The sequence below is a fragment of the Galendromus occidentalis genome, unplaced genomic scaffold (assembly GCF_000255335.2).
Source record: "Galendromus occidentalis unplaced genomic scaffold, Mocc_1.1 scf7180000075782, whole genome shotgun sequence".
Lineage (NCBI taxonomy): Eukaryota > Metazoa > Arthropoda > Arachnida > Mesostigmata > Phytoseiidae > Galendromus > Galendromus occidentalis.
In genome coordinates this window covers 326,272-345,689 of record NW_003803772.1, presented here as the reverse complement: position 1 = coordinate 345,689, position 19,418 = coordinate 326,272, and the positions used below count along the sequence as shown (strand labels likewise).

The 19,418-nt window shown below is 50.1% G+C and overlaps 2 protein-coding genes across 2 annotated transcripts; one reads left to right on the top strand and one right to left on the bottom strand.

The window, feature by feature from the left end:
- Positions 1–8,837: 8,837 nt before the first annotated feature.
- On the top strand, positions 8,838–12,551 carry LOC100907300 (sodium-dependent noradrenaline transporter-like). The gene is made up of 16 exons (XM_003738151.2): positions 8,838–8,916; positions 9,046–9,126; positions 9,222–9,346; positions 9,482–9,608; positions 9,725–9,856; positions 9,962–10,178; positions 10,321–10,459; positions 10,588–10,746; positions 10,835–10,914; positions 11,061–11,172; positions 11,272–11,397; positions 11,489–11,629; positions 11,719–11,919; positions 12,075–12,150; positions 12,281–12,372; positions 12,462–12,551. The coding sequence occupies exons 1-16, from the start codon at positions 8,838–8,840 to the stop codon at positions 12,549–12,551; spliced, it is 1,977 nt and encodes a 658-aa protein (XP_003738199.2).
- A 2,475-nt stretch (positions 12,552–15,026) lies between these two features.
- On the bottom strand, positions 15,027–19,345 carry Lztr1 (Leucine zipper like transcription regulator 1). Its single transcript, XM_018641550.1, has 17 exons — positions 19,188–19,345; positions 18,809–18,967; positions 18,515–18,670; positions 18,181–18,349; positions 17,923–18,062; positions 17,701–17,790; positions 17,472–17,583; positions 17,285–17,370; positions 16,980–17,178; positions 16,694–16,864; positions 16,467–16,604; positions 16,264–16,370; positions 15,938–16,129; positions 15,751–15,861; positions 15,513–15,663; positions 15,323–15,412; positions 15,027–15,224 (listed from the first exon to the last, which is right to left on the bottom strand). Exons 1-17 carry the CDS (start codon positions 19,325–19,327, stop codon positions 15,027–15,029), a joined length of 2,409 nt encoding a protein of 802 aa, XP_018497066.1. The 5' UTR covers positions 19,328–19,345.
- Between the last annotated feature and the right edge of the window lie 73 nt (positions 19,346–19,418).

Below are 19,418 nucleotides of genomic sequence, written 5' to 3'. Positions count from 1 at the left end.
CCACCCGGAGATCAGCTACCGCTGCTTTCGATGAGATCAGCTCATTTTGAGACTGTAACATCGCTCGGTGGCATAAGCAGCTAGCCTCATCGTTTCCAGTTTGAATTCACCAAATGTTTGTGCTGCTTTAGGGAGATCGAAAGAATACCCGGAGGAAAAGCTCATGGGAGAGGAGAGCTCACGTGGGACTCGCCTTGTGACGATTCGAATGCTCGAGCGGGCTGATTCCTCTGGGAAGCGGTACGAATGGCTGTCATGCTGCTTCGTGTGCTCAAGAACTCGAGAGCTGCCACGAGTCGCGAAGTTCGTTTTCCGACTCCGTTCGCGATGCTGTTTCATCATCTTCGTGGTGAAGTCTAGGCGAATCGACTCAGGAAAACGCCTCGGCGCCTTTGAAAGAAGCTTGTGGCCTCCACAACTCTTGGCTTTGTCTTCGCACAATACCTCGAATCAGTGAGCTCTCAGGCCGAAGTTGAAGAGACGCTTTCCGTTAATTAAATTCATCGCCGTCTCTGCATGAGCGGATGGATGCTATAGACATAGAGTCACCGTGCGCAGTGAAATATTTTCCGATTCACGATCGTTTGTCTGAGGGGAACTGATCACCTAGGGACCTCGCTTTCGCTAAGTAAAACTACCGGACCGCGTGAAACTCTTGGGAGCAATCCACTATCTGGATCTCACGACGCGAGGGCTTCAGTACCGTTGCATTCCTTCTGTATTCTACCGTATTCGTTCATACAATCTTAAACTCACACAACGAAAGGATATAAGTTCGAAGTTGCTTCAAGCCTCGGAGCTCGGGCGCGGGGAATGCCCAGGAGGAGACATCCTCCCGGACGTGGATACCCTAGTTCAAAAGTTGCTCAAAAGCCTCGAGGTGCCCGATAGCCCGCGCTTGCTCGGTGACTCCCTATCGTCTCCGAAGTAGTATGCTGTCAATTCAAAAAATTTGTCGAATTCCGGATGAAGTGTGGAGCCCAGTTTCGATTCTTGCTCAACTTGACTTACAGACACGTGTCTTCTGAGCTTCTATGCGCAGTTCCGTCCGCGCCTATTCTCGACTTCGTGGTCACCACCTGGCGAAGCGATCCGAAAGACGAATCGCGCGTCGACCGTGAGACTCGCTGCCCGAAACCCACCTAACTATCTAGCTGATTCTGGAGTGTTGATCACTGCTGTGAGAAAGGTCGCTGGTGTAGCGCGTTCTCGCATGCGCTCTGTTGATCCACCGCGGTTCGAAGATGCTCCATCTAGGGAGCCGAAGACGCTTGATCGAGAGCAGCCCTGCGCGCAAGAATCTTCGCGTCCCCTCGGCGGAGCTTCGGGGCCTGGATCGCGAACCTCAAGATGTGTCAGCCATCCCCTCAGAGAGCGGCAATCGGTCATTCCGGTCTTCTCCACCGAACTCGAAGGCCGCCGAGTTTTACTGTTATTCCATGCTCGTGTTCGATTGAAGTACTCCTTCTGCCTGGCTCGGTACGGAGCGAAAAACCCCGAGATGAGTTGACGAGTCGCTGTGATGTGGCACCAAGTGAGGGCCCATATCCGCCACCAGCCAGCAGAGTCAAGTTTGTTCGGGACTCTGAAGGCTCGCACTTCACCTGCGTGGCGCAATCAATGAACTCGATGCATGGGATCAAGCGTATCGTCCAGCGAATTACCATGGCGTGCGCTGCACGACCGAGGCAGCGTGGTGATCGCCAAGAGCTTTTGAAGTTTGACAGGAGCCCACAGAGTGGGTTCTATTGACAGCCCCTCGCCATTAACATTTTAAGCAGCCCGTCATACAGGCCGCCCCCATTCGCGATCATAGAGTATTCCGCCGAATAGGACACCGATCCTCTGCGCTCCATGCTTTGATCGTTTTCCGTTCGCACAATGGCCCAATGAATTCACGAGGACCAGTCCCTGAAACAGTACTGTGGGTGTAACGGTGCCGGCTTATCGCTCGTCTCGATGCAGCCAATCCTCTGTGTGAGAACGGGAGGGGAGATTCCGCTGCACCGTTCGGGTGAATATCTTCGAGGTCATCGCAATATCATGAAACGTTCGGGCAAATATCGTTCTTTATAAGATTCGCTTTTGAGCGATTCCGGCCCACGGTTCGGTGAGCAGTTCGTCGATCCCTCTGCAGAGAGCGGGCGGATCGATAGACGATTATCTCGGATACGCTCCCGAGATAATCTTCGTACGACATCCCGAATGCAGCTCATGAAGGAGAGTATAGATTGCGTCCAGGAAGAGGTGAAAATTCCGAGCTGATGATCCGGTTCCTATGGTAATTGTAATTTATTGATCCAGATGGGTTTTCTATACAAGACTAGCGTACCCTGCCGCGCTTCGCTGCGGCTCGAAGCATTTCACCGTGAATTTCCCGAGAGCAGCCCTCTTCCATAGTAGAAGCTTTCCAATAGAGGTCACCCTGCCAGAGCTCCTGGGGAAACGAAAGCCCCCCTTCAGAAGAAGCTCCCGGATTTCAAAGTCGGCTAAGAGGCGAAGCTGGCGTGCCCGACGTCGGAACATCGGCGCCCAAGTATCTTCGCCTGAAGGAGTCCTTCCGGGACGGTCGCTAACGTGCATTGATTGCCAAGTTCTATATCGAGAACACACATTTCCCCAGACTTCCATAATCACTGATCAATTTTTCCGACGCGAAATTTTCCTTGAAATATTGTGAGCCACTCTCCAATAGAAGCCCCAACCGGTAGCATTTGAAGATAGGGAAGACCGGGTCACTATTCGGAGATTTACGGTATGGTCTCCGTCGATCTCCGATGCTCGTTTCCTTCTCGGACATGTGCCATGATTAGAGTTGCGATATGAGAGGACACATCCTTTTTTGTCCACTTTGGCCGCTTTTTGGGGGTTTTCTCGGGAATGTCCGCCTTTCCGGAATTTTCGAGGAAGTACCGCTAAATTCGATGATAAAATTTGAATTTCTGCGCTATTTTTTCGCCGAAGGCACCGAGGTCTCGGCTACACAAGCGTAAGCCAGAGGCGCCGGGGGCTGGGTCGGAAATTCTCTTCTCACTCAGCAGATTGTCTCTGAGCGATCGTTAGGGCATCGAAGTTCAGTCGATTGTTGCTTATTTGGAAAATGGTTGGAGAGTCGAATCAATTCCATGGAAAGGGCAAAAAACATGGAATAGAGTGTCCGCTTTTGGAGTCCGCTTTCCGTCCCGATGTTCGCGCGGACATTGTCCTTTTTTCGGGAAAGAAATGTCCTCTCATATCGCAGCTCTAGCCATGATATTTGCGGTGCTTTCGTTATCTCGTTTTCTGCTATTTTGTCCGAAGTTCACTCATTATCAGAATCTGACATCGAAAAATCACTTTCACTTACCTGCGCATCTGCCTCGAGGATTCATCTCCAAACATGAACATATATGATGCTCATATAAATCCGATCTTGATTCCCTGACTCTCGAGCCTCAGCGGGCACGATAACCGCGAGAGCGATAAGACTCCCGTTTCGACGGTAAGAATTTGGCCCCCGTTCCCGATTCCCCGACTCTCAAGCCTAACGGGCACCACACACACACCTTTGGTCTCACCATCCGGTTTATGCCGAAAGCATTGTCCTGAAGTCCGAACTTCGGACATCATCAGAATCCCATACCGAAACATTACACATCACACTCACCCACCTTCACATCATGTACCCCGATGATTCATTTCCAACCATGAACAGATGGTGCTCATATAAATCTTCAACTGATCATCAGAAGATAAACGGAGTCTTTTGTCTCACTATCCGGTGCGTACACAACAAACGAATTCGATGATTCACCGACACGTGAACATTCTACGAACAGTCATCCGTGCGATATGAGCATGGATTCTCGAAGATCAGGCCGCATGCCTGCAGTAATTGACCTTGTGCCATATTGACACGCACGGGAAGCACGGCAAATCGCAGCCGTTTGAACCCGAACTTTGTCGGTCGGTATGATCGGGAATTCCGCCCTCAAATTTCCCACACAGAATCATCACGATTTCTGATGCGCCGCATGCTCCCCAGGATTCATTTTCGATTTACAACTCACGACAGGATGAACATACGACGCTCATGTCACCGACATCGACAACAGAGAGTCGACAATATGAAAAAAGGTGCATGGAATCAAAATCGAACGCAACGCAGAGCGATTCGATTGTCCGTGAGCCATTCGCCCTCATCGCGCATCACTCTGTCTCTGTATGCCAGGCTTAAAGTCTGCTGCTCCGCAGTCTCAGCTGAGCGGGTTTCAAGTTTCAAGAGACAAAACGCAGTGCATCCTTGGCCTCAATTCTCGATGCTCAATATCTTCGATGGAAATCGAAGAAAGAGCACGCGCGTGGACGGCACCCGTTCTCGATTCCCTGACTCTCAAGCCTGGGCACGATGACCGTGAGAGCGATAAGCCTTCCGTTTTGACCGAATGGAGTTGGCCCCCGATGTCCCCGATCCTGATTCCGACCCTCAAGACGTCACGGGGACGATGAAACGAAGAGAGCGATCGAACTCCCGTTACGACCCGTTCGGTCGTGTAAGGTTGCTCGCTACCCCTCGCCGAGCGGATTGTACCGCTCGAGAAACGCCAAAAAAGACGACGACGTTGAGCCGACTGAGGCAAGAGGCAAACTTTGGGGGTTTGGGGAATCAGAAATAGGGTTTTGAGCGTATACAAACCATCCCGCAATGGGTATGGTTAATGTTGTCAAGTTTAAGAATGAGAGAATCCGTTCAGCAGTTTTGGCGAGCATAGGTAACATAGAAACCCTGCGGAGATTTTTATATATAGAGAAGAAGAAGAAGAAGATGACGCATCAGCCTTTCATGTCAGGCGCTATTAAGCAGATCTTTGGTTTCCTTCTCCCATTTTTCTAGGATTCGTTTGGTTTTTGTCACGATCGAAGGGTCCTGTATTCTCTCTAGGAGGCCTAATCTTTAGAGTAAATCTTCGTCCGTGTAGTATGCGTCGTTGCATTCGAAGATCACATGTTTTACAGTCGCTTCAAATCTTCCGCATCTGGGGCAGGTGTCCTCCTGCTGCGGGTCAATAGACCTACCTCGGCTTTTCGTCGGTTATTTTTCCCACTCTGGCCAAGGCCAGGAGAGTGCCTCTCTTCGGTTTCCGTAGAGGAAGGTTTGGATACCGAGGCTGTTCTTGCCTTGCCGGTAAACTTCGAGGCTTGATTTCAGCATCATGTTCTGTCTCATCATCTGTTCTGCATCATGTCTGTGTTGTCTGGAGTCCAGACGCTCTCCTGGGTCTCTCTGATTTTTTTTTATCTGAGAGTTATAGGTATTCAAACATGGTGCTCCCGAGTCCCGAGACTGAATATGCAACTTCGATTGTATCGCAGTTGTATGTCCTTTTCGGGTGTTCCTTTCGTACATTTTTGTTCGTATGCCCACTATCTCCATCATACTCAGTAACGCTGTTGGCCACCTGTCATGAGTCATGAGTAGGGCTGTGCAAAATATGCACCAAAAACTCGAAAATATGCATGCAGTATGCACGAAAAATACGGCCAAATATGCATGAAAATATGCACGGATTTTTTATAAGAGATCCTTGTTACAAGCAACCACGACCGATTTCTTTAGTTTTTCAAAGAGGAATGAGTTCCCGTTGTCTAGCACTATCGCCCTATACCGCGGGAAAGAACGCTCCTCTTCGCATGGTACCAGAGCCAACTGAGCTCTCTCGAATGTTTGGCGGCAGTCTACATCTCAAGTCAGAGGTTGCACGGCGTCGACGGTTGCACGCCGCCTACCAACATCGGCAGTCAGAGCTGAGGCACCCTGGAATCATCTGAACGTACTTCATCAGGAGGGTTTTCGACAGATTTTGCTCTGGCTCGTGAGAACCGACGGGTGCTCGAGTGGTTAGCGCGTTTGTCACTTCTCGTGCAAACGTGCGTTCCACTTCGTGAAATGCCGCAACATCGCCGCTCGATCGGGAGGTGGCGTGGGTTCGATCCCTGTTGCCGACAAAATATTCCTTACGGAAAGGCAGGTACTCGGCCTTGATCCTCCTGGGTACATTTGCTCTATGGATCCGTCCTCGGGAGCAATGTGAACAGCAGCACCCGGGACTGCGATTAAACCTCGGCTGTGTGGTCCAGCCCGAAAAAGTTTTCCTGGCTCGTGAGGAGAAGTCGACATGCTGTCGACTTGAGATTGAAAACTCATATATGGGAGCTCATAAGACGGAATTATATAAAAATTCACGAAAACTCAGAAATCGGCGAAATATGCAGTATGCATAAAAATATGCATTATGCGTGATGCACAGCCCTAGTCATGAGACATGACTTCGATTCTTTTCATATAGGTACCTCAATTTGCTCTGGGCTTCCCTCGCTTCAAAGGAGGATCACCCGAGCTCGCCGGTGATGGATTCGTTCGCGGTTTTATAGGATGTGATTCATAATGCCCCTTTTCCCCGCATCTCTCTGCCGTTGTTCGAGTTTTGCGAGTAATTTCCCAGTTGCAACGGTTACTGCGTTTGCGTAGGTCAATTGTGGTACCGCGGTTGCCTTCCACTGTGTTCTAGAAACTTCGAATCGGTTGAAGCCCCAAACGGAAGTTGCGTGCATTCTGTGCAATGCTACTAGGGATTGTTTTTCCCAGATTTTCTTTTGAATCGACCATTTCGTATCGGGTTTTTCAATGTTGACGCTGGCGCTGTGGCTTCAATCGGCTCCTAGGTCTGGAAGTCCTTCCGATCGGCCTTCTAGTAGGGGGTCCGTCCGAAAGACCCGAGAAGTCACCGACGGGACAGCTGGGCTGATAGCGCTGCCGACTAACGAGCATGAGCAGCCAAGAGGTGCGCGGCCAGGGACCCGAATGCCGTCGATGTGCACGGTCGGCACCAGGTCCCTTAATTGATTAATGGCCTGCTCGAACAGGGAAGTCATATAGGTAAGGGGTCGCCGACAGGGATCTTCGTCGACATATTCGTCGGGATATTCGTCAAGGGTCTTCGCGGAGGGAGCTTATCCCGGAAAGCGAATTACGGGAGAAAAGGATCCACGCTGCACATATTCCTTTCTCTCAAACCTCACTCAACTATCCATGCTCCCTGAGTCGGAATAGGTAAACAGACTGTTTCTCTCTGCGAGTCCATCGTTACGCGCCCGACGAGGCCTGGACCGAATCTATTTTTCCACGCACCGCTATGCATGGAACTCCAAGTTGGCTGTGAGGAGTCCCGGCATGGCTCTGGCGAGGATCAACGGCGTTCCGGTCAATTTTGTGCACGGCGCCGGTATAATGTGGGAGAAAAAAATTCGCGGGAGGAACAGGGGCATTGATATGAATTCTACGGCTCGTATAGATTGTGAAAAATATTTGATGAACGCGTTAGGGTTACAAAATTACTTGAAGTGAAGTTTTCCCTGAGCGGGAAAATGACGACGAATTCTTCAGTGTAATCCGTCGCTCGCTCGCTCGACCGACTGACGGACCGACCAAACGAGTAAGTGAGCCAGTGAGGTACTCAAGGAGGGGGCGCTGCGGCAGGGCGATAGAGAAAAGGCGCCAAGATGATAGTCAAGGGAGAAGGAGAATTTAATAAACGAATTCCGAACTAAGCTTTATTCTCATATTTGTCACCGCGCCAGTCCCTCGTTTTAGTCCCTTCCCGTTTGCTCTCACCTTCTTTTCGTTCGTTCGTTCATTCATACGCACTCTGGTTCCCTTGCTCGCTCGCTCGCTCACGTACACAGCCGGCGGCTTGCCTGTCTGCCGAGCTGGCATAGAGGAGCCGGGGCCCGGAGGCGCGAGAGGCGGTTTGCGCGATGATCTTCTCTCTTCACTTTCATTCTTCCTTCCTTCCGTTCGGACCTCATATTTCGAAGCGGGTGACAGAGAACGAACGGCCTGCCTGTTTGCCGGTTGGTCGGTCGGTCGCTTGGCTGGCCGCGGACCGAACGGGAGAGAGGACAACAAAAAGAAAAGACGACGGGTCCCCCTGGGTTAAGAGACTCGCAGGGCTGGCGGGCAGGCGCACGCACGCAGGCGAGCGGGCGGCCAGGGGACGTCGACGGCGAGGGAGCAGATATTTGCCTGTCAAAGAGGAGCTCCCGCTTGCCGAACAAGTCAACCAACCCGACTTGCTGGGTGCCCGTTTGCCTGCCTGCCCGCCCGTCCGCCCACAATGATGATCGTTGAAATCTCCCCAACATTCCCTACTTCACCTCGTCGCGGAGGCTTAGCACGACCTCGGAACGCGACGGGAGGTGTTTTCGCGAGGAACTTGATTTTGTCAAGCGGACGCCATTGTCATAGACGAACAGACTACAATAAATACGCGACCCTGTATCATGCCTCCTACTTCTCGAGAGAGAGAGAGATTGATTTTTTCGGGAAAGTTCGCGGAGGAATCTATAGAAATATCGCTTCACAGCTGCGACATCCCCTTTCCGACGATGAGAATTCGATGGAATGAGAGACGGTTGCGCTCCTGATTCAGATGTTCCCCTTCTCTCGAGGGGAATATCGAGAGGAATCTCCTCGAAAGTCGCAGCGATCTCCTCTTCTGCCGATCGACGAGGTTCCGGGAAACACGGAACCATTCCCAGCCCTCGTGGGATCAGGGAAGAGGTTGCTGCTCCACCCACTTGGATGAATTTCGGAAAGAAAACTGGGTTTCAACGCCATATGATCCCATACGAGAGAGTAGAGAATAAGAACTATATTCGCGTTCCTCCATTTGACCTACATTAAGCTTCAGTATTCGCTTTTCGATGAGTCGGAGCGCGATTACCGACGAAGGCAATCGAGGAGTCCGTATTTCTTGATGTCCTGTTGTCGTGTGTCAATGTTGATGTTTTCTCGTCAGATGAAGGACCATAGCATCGTGACTCCGTCGCAGGAGGACACAAGTGAAACTGAAATGGACACTCCCCCGTCAAAGGCCGGTAAGTTGAGTCATCCGAGATGTCCAAGCAGTCCCGATCGAAAACTGTTCGAGGCTGACATGCGGGGAATGGACCGGCGGCGCCCGGTTCCCCGAGCGATCATGAAAGTTTCTCTCGACCGTATTCCAGGGAAAATTGCGAAAAAGAAATTGCGACGCCTAACCAAAGATGATGGATACTGTTCATACACAAGTACGCCCATATCCTGCGGTGAGTCTCTCTCTGGAATCAGCGAAGCTTCGGTACGTAGTTGAACATTCCGACTCAATGTAGAGGTCAGTAGTCAGACGGACATCGAATTTCAGACACAGCAGCCATTGAACGTCTTAGCGGAAGCGGGAGTCACACCCAAGTCGTACTCGTCGGCAACAGTTTATCGAACGCTGCCGGTCGCGATGAACACAGTCCGACAGAAAGGAACTCAATCCATGTTGGTCTCCCTCTAGCATGCTGATAACGACACCCTTCGGCCTATCATTGTATAGACTCTGCGAGGATCGCGACTTCTCCCCGAGGTTGTCGAAATTCCTTCCCCTGCTAATGAAGCTCACATTTTATCTTCAAGTCGAAAGAAGATGGCGATCGACCACAATGGCAATCGAAAGCGGACTTCTTGCTCTCGATCATAGGCTTCGCTGTAGATTTAGCGAACGTATGGAGATTCCCATATTTGTGCTACAAAAACGGGGGAGGTAAAGAATCCGATTCTCCCGTGACGGTCTGAAAACTAGGAAACCTTCCATTCCCCCTTGTCATCGAGCTACGGAGAAGAGAAAGAATGAAAGAACTTTACATCTTCTCATTCTAGGAGTGTTTCTTATTCCTTATACACTTATGTTATTGTTTGGCGCTCTACCGCTGTTCTACATGGAACTCGTCATCGGGCAATATAATCGCTCAGGGCCCATCAGCGTTTGGAACATGTGTCCTCTGTTCAAAGGTTGGTCGATGCTTGTTGTACTCGATGAGATTCACCCACGTCTTTTATGGGGGACTTTCGGTTCCGTTCAAAGATTTGAATCTACGTGAGTCTGCACCGCTCCAGGTGTCGGCTACTGTGCTGTTTTGATATCGTGGTACGTGTCGTTTTATTACAATGTCATCATTGGTTGGGCAATCTACTTCGTCATATCATCGTTCTCCTCGGAGCTCCCTTGGTCGACTTGTGGGAATCCTTGGAATACTCCGACTTGCTACTCGGGCGCGAAGGAGGCTGGCATCGCCGCAGAAAACCGAACTTCGGCGGCGCTCGAATTTTTCAAGTGAGTCGAACTATCACGGAGAAGCTCCAGAAAGAAAGACAAGCGTGGAGCTTGGAAGTCTCCAGTTCACGTCCCGGGCTCCTGAGCCCAAACCGAGATCTCTCGTTGACCGAATGACGAGTCCCTCTCCTTTCCATTGCAGTCGAGGAGTTCTAGAACTGCACACGTCGAGTGGTATGCATGATCTTGGTGTACCGAAGTGGCAGCTCGTGGTTTGCGTCTTCTTTGTCTTCTGTATCCTGTACGTTGCTCTCTGTAAAGGTGTCAATTCATCGGGAAAGGTAAATAGTTCGATAGGCGTCATTTGAAAGGTTTTAGGCAAAGGGATCATCACGGAAAACATCGCCCGCCGTTCCCAGAGTCCAATTAGGTCCATGAATCCGACCCACTGATCTCACGCTTCCCGCAGGTCGTTTGGTTTACCGCCACCGCTCCTTACGTCATCCTTACCATACTGCTCATAAGGGGGGTTTTCTTGCCTGGAGCGGACGAAGGAGTTTTATATTACTTGAGACCAGACGTTTCGAAACTGTACGACAGCAAAGTTTGGGTCGACGCAGCGGTCCAGGTCAGATAATTGGAACTCGAGACAGTACCTTGAATACTCTCCCAGAGGTTTCCTCCATCCCGTTTTTGAGACGGATTTTCCAATGCAGGTATTTTTCTCGGTTGGGGTTGGATTCGGCGTTCATCTGACTTACGCATCGTACAACCCATTTACGAACAATTGTTATAAGTGAGTTTTTCGAGTGCATATATTCATCGAGCTCTCGATCGGAGAGTCCCGCCGGACACCAGAGAGGCGCGCAAGCTACCCATATAAATGTATGATGGAGGTAAAATGTTGGTATGTACATACACGCTCCCCCTCTCGTAATTCAGGGATTGTCTTATGACCGCTTGCGTGAACAGCGGTACATCCTTCTATTCTGGATTCGTCATATTCGTCTACTTGGGCTACATGGCGAAGAAGCAAGGCGTTCCTATCGATAAGGTGAGAGAACTCCTTTGAATTTGCTCTCAGAATAAAAGCCGCCCGCAGGATGAATAAATGAAAGAACAGGATTCCACCGATTCGATTCGGCAACTCTAGGTCGCAACCGAAGGACATGGACTCGTATTCCAAGTGTATCCCGAAGCTATATCGACTCTTCCCGGTGCTCCCTTCTGGTCGGTGCTATTTTTCGTCATGCTACTGACTCTTGGTCTCGACAGCGCTGTGAGTTGAGATATCCAGGATCGGCGCTTTGGCCAATAACGCCGCTTGCCTGATTCGGGTTATGGCCTTCATTGAGCTTGTGTGTTCACAGATGGGAGGACTGGAATCCGTCATCACCGGGCTCATGGACGAGTTTAAGTTTCGCATTGGACGATGGAAAATTCCGAGGGAATTGTTCACTGTGTTCGTCCTATGCGCTTCGTTCTCAATGTCGATGATCAACGTCACCAGGGTGAGCGACATATCCACTGAAGCTCCCCTCTCCGGATGAGCCATCTTCGAGCTTGTTGGAGTGCAGGTGTCGATCATTCTGTATTTTAGGGAGGTGGATACATGGTCACCTGGTTTGACACATATGCCGCGGGAATATCTTTGCTGTGCAGTGCGCTCTTCGAAGCTCTCGCCGTGTCCTGGGTCTATGGACTCGATCGCTTCTCAGGAGATATTCAACAAATGCTCGGAATCACTCCTGGGTTCTTCTGGCGGGGCTGCTGGAAATTCGTGTCACCGCTCTTCCTGGTGGTAGGTTGTCGCGAGCCTTTCCGGGAAAAAAAAACAGAAAAAAACAGAATGTCTCTGCCAAGTTGTGTATTGCACAGGGTTCTGAAACGGAGGGGGGGTATATCCCGAATCGTCCCCGATTGATGATTGAGCTCGTTTTCTCTCTGTCCTTACAGATCGTGATCATTTCCGCCATCTTTGGATCGGGTCCGGTCGAGTATAATGATTACATCTACCCACCCTGGACAGAAGGTGAGATTTTTCAACTCGACTAAATTGTAAGTTCTGAGTGTCCTCACTCGCGGGCCGTTGCGTCGGAGGTCCCCCCCTGCTTCATTCATCTCAGAGGTGATCTCAGAATCCTATATAATTTAATTTTCAGCTATCGGTTGGGCTTTCGCGCTATCTTCGGTCGCTATGATTCCCATAATTGCGTCGTATAAGCTCTACAACGCTAGAGGGTCTCTGAAGGAGGTAGGTTATTGATTTATTCATTCCTTCCATCTTCGCCAAATAGACCTAACTACAGGCGTCTGGTTGAGCCTATTCTTTCTCGTTTGTAGAGGATTCGTATTACGACACAACCCATCCGAGATGAGAACCATCCGGGGACGATCCGAGAAAAACAGAGGAATCCCGTGGTAGAATTGTGAAGACTCGATCCAGATGAGGAGAAGTGATGAGACGTTCCGTCGTATTGTGACTGTTGCTGAGTGCTCGACAAACCTCGAGTTCTGCCGCGTCCGTCTGGTGAAGATCGGCATATGATGTTGAGCCTTTCAGAGCCTATAGGACTCAGGATTTTCAATATCAAGAGGCTTCCGAACGATGTTTTCCGCAGGGGTCGGGGACATCCCATCCGGACCTCGATGATTCGCCTCTACTGAGCGTCTTGCGGGACTGAGAGGATTGAGCGAAAATTCCGCATCACGTCGACTTCAAACCAGATTACCGTTTCCTCTGACTAGGAACTCGAGGGGTCCGGCTGTATGCGTCTCACCAATGTACTTACGTGTTACGGAGTGATAAGATCTAGCGTGCTTCGCATTTGTAGTTCTGTGGATTCGATCGTGATGATGTTTTGGTAGATAGGTCTAAACCCTACTGTTCCACATTATCAGGGCGAGGTGTTGACCGAAAATGATCGTTTGCTATTCACTAAGTGTCGCCCTGTGCGATATGCGATTACTAAACGTTTTGATAGAGGATATTTGTGCTGACGGTATGAGAGGCATATGCACTGTCTAGGAGCGGGCGCCGCGGCGCGTCGCAGGGGTATTCCGAGATGTCATCGAGATGACGCACGGTCGAAAAATACGCTAGCATAGCAGCGACGACACGCAGGGCCGGCCGTGTCACGGATTCACAGAGGCTACGACGGTCGAATTCTCTTGAAGTATAACTCTTTCGCATGAATTCTCCCCATGTGTGTCTGCGTGGAAGCCCCGATGGGAATATGAACGAACTCGAGAGTTGTTCCTGAAATTGGGAGATGGCGTTTCTTCCGATGAGTTTGAGCGTAAATGAACCATGCGCAGTCAAAACTGAAAGCTATGCTCATATTGTCGACCACCGTAGGAAAGTCCGTCAGAATCAGAATCTCTTCCCGCAATTTTCTATTCACGGAACGATGCGCAGATACGATGATTTCGCGTGGAGTGAACTCAGCAGCTCATGAACTCCTTGTGAGAGTCTCCTGGAGTCTCGGAGTGAATACATGACAAAATTATTCAGTGTATAAGTGCAATAATTCACCGCGCGATACATCGACGGACAACAACGTGTGCTTGTCGCTGAGTAAATTCTTCCCCGTCCACCCTCCCGTTTCTTGCCAGTCGGCAATTCCTGGAAATCGGTTATATTTTGACAAGCATTGAGTTAGAGGTATTCTCTATGTCGGAGCGATTAGCTCCTGAATTCTATTGTTAGGAAGGAGTTGAAGAAAGGTCAAAGACGACGGCAGTGAGTAGTGACGAAACCGTAGACCGTACCTTGGATATTGCGAAGTGAAGCCGAGCCAAGGAAGCGGTTTATCTAAACGGGTTTAATTAGGTAGTCTGACGTGGGACAAGCCCAGAAAAGGCTCGTACCATCGTCACTAGCCTCTATGACTAGTGTTGAGAGCACATACAGCAATTGGATTCGCGCGCGAGTTGAGAGACTTTAATCTGAGCCTGATACTCTTAGAATGCAAGACGAGAAATGTTGATCATACCGGAAAACTAATCGTTCAGGATCCGAGCAGAAAAAGAGCGTGGAGATGATTATAGCGCGTGAGAATTTTTTTGTACTTAAATAATAGCTCGCGGAGGTCGAAACGAAGCCGACGCTCAGGTCCGCTGTACCAGAGGGAGATTTGTAGCTTTAGGAATATCGTAGCGTCGATAGAATTATGGAAGCGGAGAGTGGTGGGGTCGGTGTCGCTCACTGCGATCGCAAAAACCCCAGTCGGCGTTCGGGGCAATGATTGGACGTTTCTGTTGTTCGAATGCTTTCGACCAGGGTGCAGACATGATCCGAGGCTTCTCTCCAGCGCGGGAGAGCCCTTTATCAAATCTTTTTACGGGAACCATCGTTCCCTCGAGTGCCGAGCTCCGAGACGCCGCGGTACCACCCGAGGAACATTCAGATGCTGAAGCGGTCCCGTGATTCGAAGACTCGAGTCCAAGGTTTGCATTCCGTAATCTTGGAGCTCATCGATCTCTTGTTAGGAGACTCCTCGTGAGAAATTGGAATAAAAGCTTCGCTGGATAAACTCTACGAATACTTGATTAGAGATAATAGATTCCGACATTCTCGCACAGTCGAGATTGCTCGCGCGGAGCGAACATCGACGTAGTTGCTAGGAATCATTCGATCCGTCCGTCTGAGGAAGGGTGTAAGGATAGAGGATCCCTGCGGACAGTTCCTGAAAGTGAAGCAGCTCGCTTCTTCGATTCCATAGACTGAGATTCCCGTCGTAGGTCTCTCGCTCTCTTAATTAGCGACGCGCAAGTGCGGAGCGAGCTTCATCCGATTGTGATTACAGATCGTAAACGGGACTGAAATAACCGGTGATAATTTTATTGCCAACAGATAGCTGTCACGCTCCCATATATACAAAATTCGATTCAAAACCGACGAGATTGCTATTCCTTATTCGGAATGTTGTCTAATGTATAATAACTGCTGTCGCTGCTGCCCATCTGACAGCAGGAACTGTCAAGGCCACAAAGACTAGGACTGCTGGTATCGGCACAAAGTTTTCCGGAACGGCCCATTTCTTCAGCAAGCGAATCGAGTATGTCCAACAGGAGATCCCTCGACAACTGGCGGAGACGAGCAACCTGCGACGCAAGTCCAATTAGAAGGTACGCGAAGACTCGGAAGGAGCATCCTCCGACTCCGTGATAACGTTCAAGTTTTTTATTCCCAGGCGAATTACCTTTGCGACTTTCGGGTACTGCTGGACTATCAGGTTCAGGGCATGCTTCTTCATATCAGTGGCTTGTATTTTATCAGCAGCTTCAAGAACCTATGGCGAAAACGAGTGGATTTTGGAATCTCGCGACGAGCGGGGTTTCCTCTCACACGAAAGCGACGCACTCTTCTGTGCCATGGATCTCATAACTAACCTGAATGACGTTGTCGGTCGTGACATTTCTTTCAAGGTTCTGTTTGCACGCAGCTTGAAGTCTACCGTTGGTGAAACCATAAAAGAAGGGCGCGGAGAATATGTACAAGGAGTCCTCGGGCGGCATTTCAACATCCCCATGGTAGATGTATCTGAGGATCAAGCTCATCTCAGTGGGAAATTGTCCCGCGAAGCTTCAGATCAAGATAGTCAGAGAATTCTCCTCTCCGGGAATTCACCTTAATAATGTATGGAAGGCCTGTTCGGAAGGCACCATTTCTCCAATCGCTATCTTAACAATGTTGTCCGGCGGCATGAATGACCGGAACATAGCCTCAAAATACGAGCATCTAGGACGGAAAGGTCGCGTTATTTCCGAGTTAGGCATGGATACAGAGATTTTGATGAAGAAAAGCGGGCGCTGACCTCGCGGCCAACACGCATTTGTGAGCTCTGACGACGAGCCCATCCAGCATGAGAGTAATGTCGGTCAGATCCGTCGATGCTTTTCCAATTTCGCGCAGAAGGGTTGACATGTCTTGTTCGAGATTGGAGCCCGATCCGTCGGGTGGACTCTCGCTCGCGGGTGCCGTATAGCGAAGTGCCGGAACTTGGCGCCTAAAATGAAAGACTTTCCTCATTTTTGAGCTCCTCGTCGACGTCGTCAATCCCGAGGATCTTGCAGCAGTGAGACTCTGCCGAGCTTCCGACAGGTTCTTTCCGCAGGCAATGAATCAAGGGGATAGACCTACCGCCTGATAATCTCGACCATGAGCGGCTGCGACATGGTCTCGAATTCTTTCGACATCACAATGTGGTTATAATTGCACTCCTTGACGATGAATCGGAGACAATATTCCTGAATAGATAAAGAAGGAGTTGCGATTCACCCTGGTCGACTCCGGTTCGTACGGATCGTATGATCAAAGTCTTCGGGATACATCAAAATTTCTACCTTGATGAAATCCAACTTCAAGGAATCTGCATTCTGTACCGCGAGGAGAACGTTGTTATGATTGATAGCGGCCTCCAAATATTGGACGGTCAAGTGTTCCAACTGCCGCATATGGAACTGCACAGCTAGACGGTAGACCTGAAATAATTTGTGGATCGGACATTTCTCAGAGTATGATTCTCTCAACGGGAGCCAAGAAAAATGGGGGGGAAATTCCTGCGACGAACCTCCATCATGAGAAGAACGATTTGATTCGAGCCCTGCTCCCTGTCGTTCTCTGTAGGATCGATGCTGTCTGTGTAAATGTATGTCAGGACGAGTTGGAAGGGCTCGGGCGTGACATCCGGCAGACAGACGGATAGAATACCGGATGCTCCCGGGGAGGCTTCGTGTTTTTCCTTCAATGAGAGCAGTCAGGTTGAGGTGCAGACTGCATTGTCGCCAAGGAAAAAATGGAAGTCTGAAGGTTGTTTCCGATAGCTGCAGGCAAATGCTCTCTAAGGACCGCGGTACCTTCGCTCTGAAGATCTTCTCTCTCAAGAAATCCGATCTGGCAGCCACGAATGCCATATGGGCCGGCACGGCTATACTCTCTTGGCCCACGAGAAATTCTATATCACAGAACAATTTACTCTGGAGTAATCTTCGATAATCTTCGTGCAGCGTGCACTTGGGATGAGATGAAAATTGGAAACGATACATTTCGCGAGATCTGCGAAATCATGTACGGAATGAGTGATCAATCTCTCCGATGAGTCTTCGCAGATATCGGCTGATAATCTCATGGACAATAAGCAATGAAAAAAACTTGAAACCACCTTGTGTTGTTGTCTTTTGTGCCGCCAAAAATATACATGGCGTCCGCGATCACGGCGGCACTGTGGAAAAGTCTCCCGGAAGGTACCTGCATACGGGAAGACGTAAATCTATGATTTTCCCCGAGAGAGAGCCGACGCCCACCCCAGTTCTCATGTGACTGTCGGATATCGTTGCTACGATACTAACAATGCTTCCAGGCGCAGATTCTACGATCTTCCAAATCTTCTCGTCCAAGTCGAAAGAGTGGAGATCGTTCCGCTGCGTACTGTCCGCCGTCCCTCCGAAAACGTACAGATGTCTGCAATCGAGTCGAAGCTCCCAGAATATTTTCGAGAGTACAAGTACGTATCTCTGGCAGCTTATCCGGGAAATGTGGTGTTGGATCGCTCTACCGCGGTTCGTCCGTGAATATTACCTGTCATAAGCCACCATGGTATGTCCGTATCTCCTCGTCGGCGGCGGGGGTGCGTTTCGGAGAATGTGTTCAGTCGTGATGCGAGTCCACCTGTCGGGATTACAGCGAGAAAATTTCCGTCAGAATTCCCTCCCAAGCCTAAAGCTCATCTCAATCCGATTGCGATTCCCCCATAACAGCGTCATCTTCAGAGGGAAAAAATCTTTGGACGGAGGAACTCACATTTTGTCTTTGAAGTGGAACTGGTACAGAGAGTTAGTTATCTTGGCACCGCTCTGGCCACTGAACACGAACATCGAGTCTCGGGCTACACAAACAGGGAAATTACAGCAAGTTGGGGGCCTTTCGCCACGTTGGTTCACCTACGTATGGAACGAAAGAGAGTCAGAGAGAGCTCCTCGAGAAAGTACAAGGGGACGATCTCGATCGATCAGGAAATTCTGACGACGGGGACGGTATCGAATTCCAGATGTGACTCACTTCCTCCCATGTTTTTTTCTCCATCTGACTCCCAGCGGGTCCTTGCGTCGCACTGCTTAGCGCCGTGCACCACATATCGTTCAGTCTCGCGTTACCATCGTACCCCGCGAATATCCACATCTTGTTGTCGTAGACCGCGGCCCCATGGGCGGAGCGGGGCACAGGTTTCCTGGGAAGGCGAGCATGAATTGCCGTCAGACATCCTCTTAGGAGATGCAGTTCCGATCGCTCCTCCTAGTCGTGATGACCGCGAGCGTCCGGCGAGTGCGAAGGAAATGGAACGGCGGGCTGGAGATGGAGTCTGATAATTTGGTGAGTCGAGGATTGGACTAACCTTCCGTCGAACTTCCATTCTATCCACTGTCCGTTGGTGAAGCGGAACTCGTGCAGGTCGTTTTTATTCGCCAAATTTTGATTGGAATGTAGATCTCCTGTGTAACCCCCGAAAACGTACATCGAGTTCTCGTGAACGACTGCCGAGTGGTGGTACCTGGTCAGATCAGAGTATTCTAATGAGGGCTTCTAATGTCTCGATTGGGGAAGCCTGAAGATCTGCGCTACCCTGGGACCTTCGTCTCATGCGCCTGTATATCGAAGACTGTACAGGATGCCGAGTACGAAGACTGACCTTGGTGCTGGCGCGACACTCGTGGCGAATTTCCGGCACGATGACCATGATCGATCGCGAACGTCGAAGCGCAGTAGGTCATTCAACATCTCTCTTCCGTTGTCGCCCCCGAAAATGTATATAGCGTCATTGTAGGCTGCCGACGTGTGCTTGCTTCGTCTGATGAAGAATCAAAGAAACTTTTTCATTCCCCTCCCATTGATTCGATTCTCGGGGGTTCTTGTGTCATAGCCCAATATTTCGGGCGATTCTCCTCGATCGACGAAGGTTGAAGGTGAGATGGGTGATATTCGAGTTACTGGATATCGAGAAAGCTGACTGGCCGGAATTAGAATTCGAACTCCGGTTTGAGCTCTACTGCAAATGAAAGTTAACAAACCTCGCTCCGACAAATTCGTCGCACGAGGGCATTTGTGTCCATAGATGCGCTGATTCGAATGGTCCGAAGTCCAAGGTAAGGCAGTCGGTACCCTCGGCAAGCCAATTAGAGTCACCATCACCCGGCCGCGCTATCGCCATAACTCCGTTGAGGCAGCGGGTTGCAGACGGAGATCAGGGAAACCTGTGATGCCGATACAGCTCGTTTGTTTAAATTGCCAAACTGAAATGC

Excerpts from the sequence above, each read along its gene's own strand:
- LOC100907300 (XM_003738151.2), top strand. The coding sequence starts at position 8,838 with ATGAAGGACCATAGCATCGTGACTCCGTCGCAGGAGGACACAAGTGAA. Across the intron at positions 10,747-10,834 it reads GGGTCGACGCAGCGGTCCAG|GTATTTTTCTCGGTTGGGGT; the intron begins GTCAGATAATTG and ends TTTCCAATGCAG. Across the intron at positions 11,630-11,718 it reads CGATGATCAACGTCACCAGG|GGAGGTGGATACATGGTCAC; the intron begins GTGAGCGACATA and ends TCTGTATTTTAG.
- Lztr1 (XM_018641550.1), bottom strand. The coding sequence starts at position 19,327 with ATGGCGATAGCGCGGCCGGGTGATGGTGACTCTAATTGGCTTGCCGAG. Across the intron at positions 17,791-17,922 it reads TTCCACTTCAAAGACAAAAT|GTGGACTCGCATCACGACTG; the intron begins GTGAGTTCCTCC and ends TAATCCCGACAG. Across the intron at positions 16,371-16,466 it reads TGAAGTTGGATTTCATCAAG|GAATATTGTCTCCGATTCAT; the intron begins GTAGAAATTTTG and ends TTATCTATTCAG.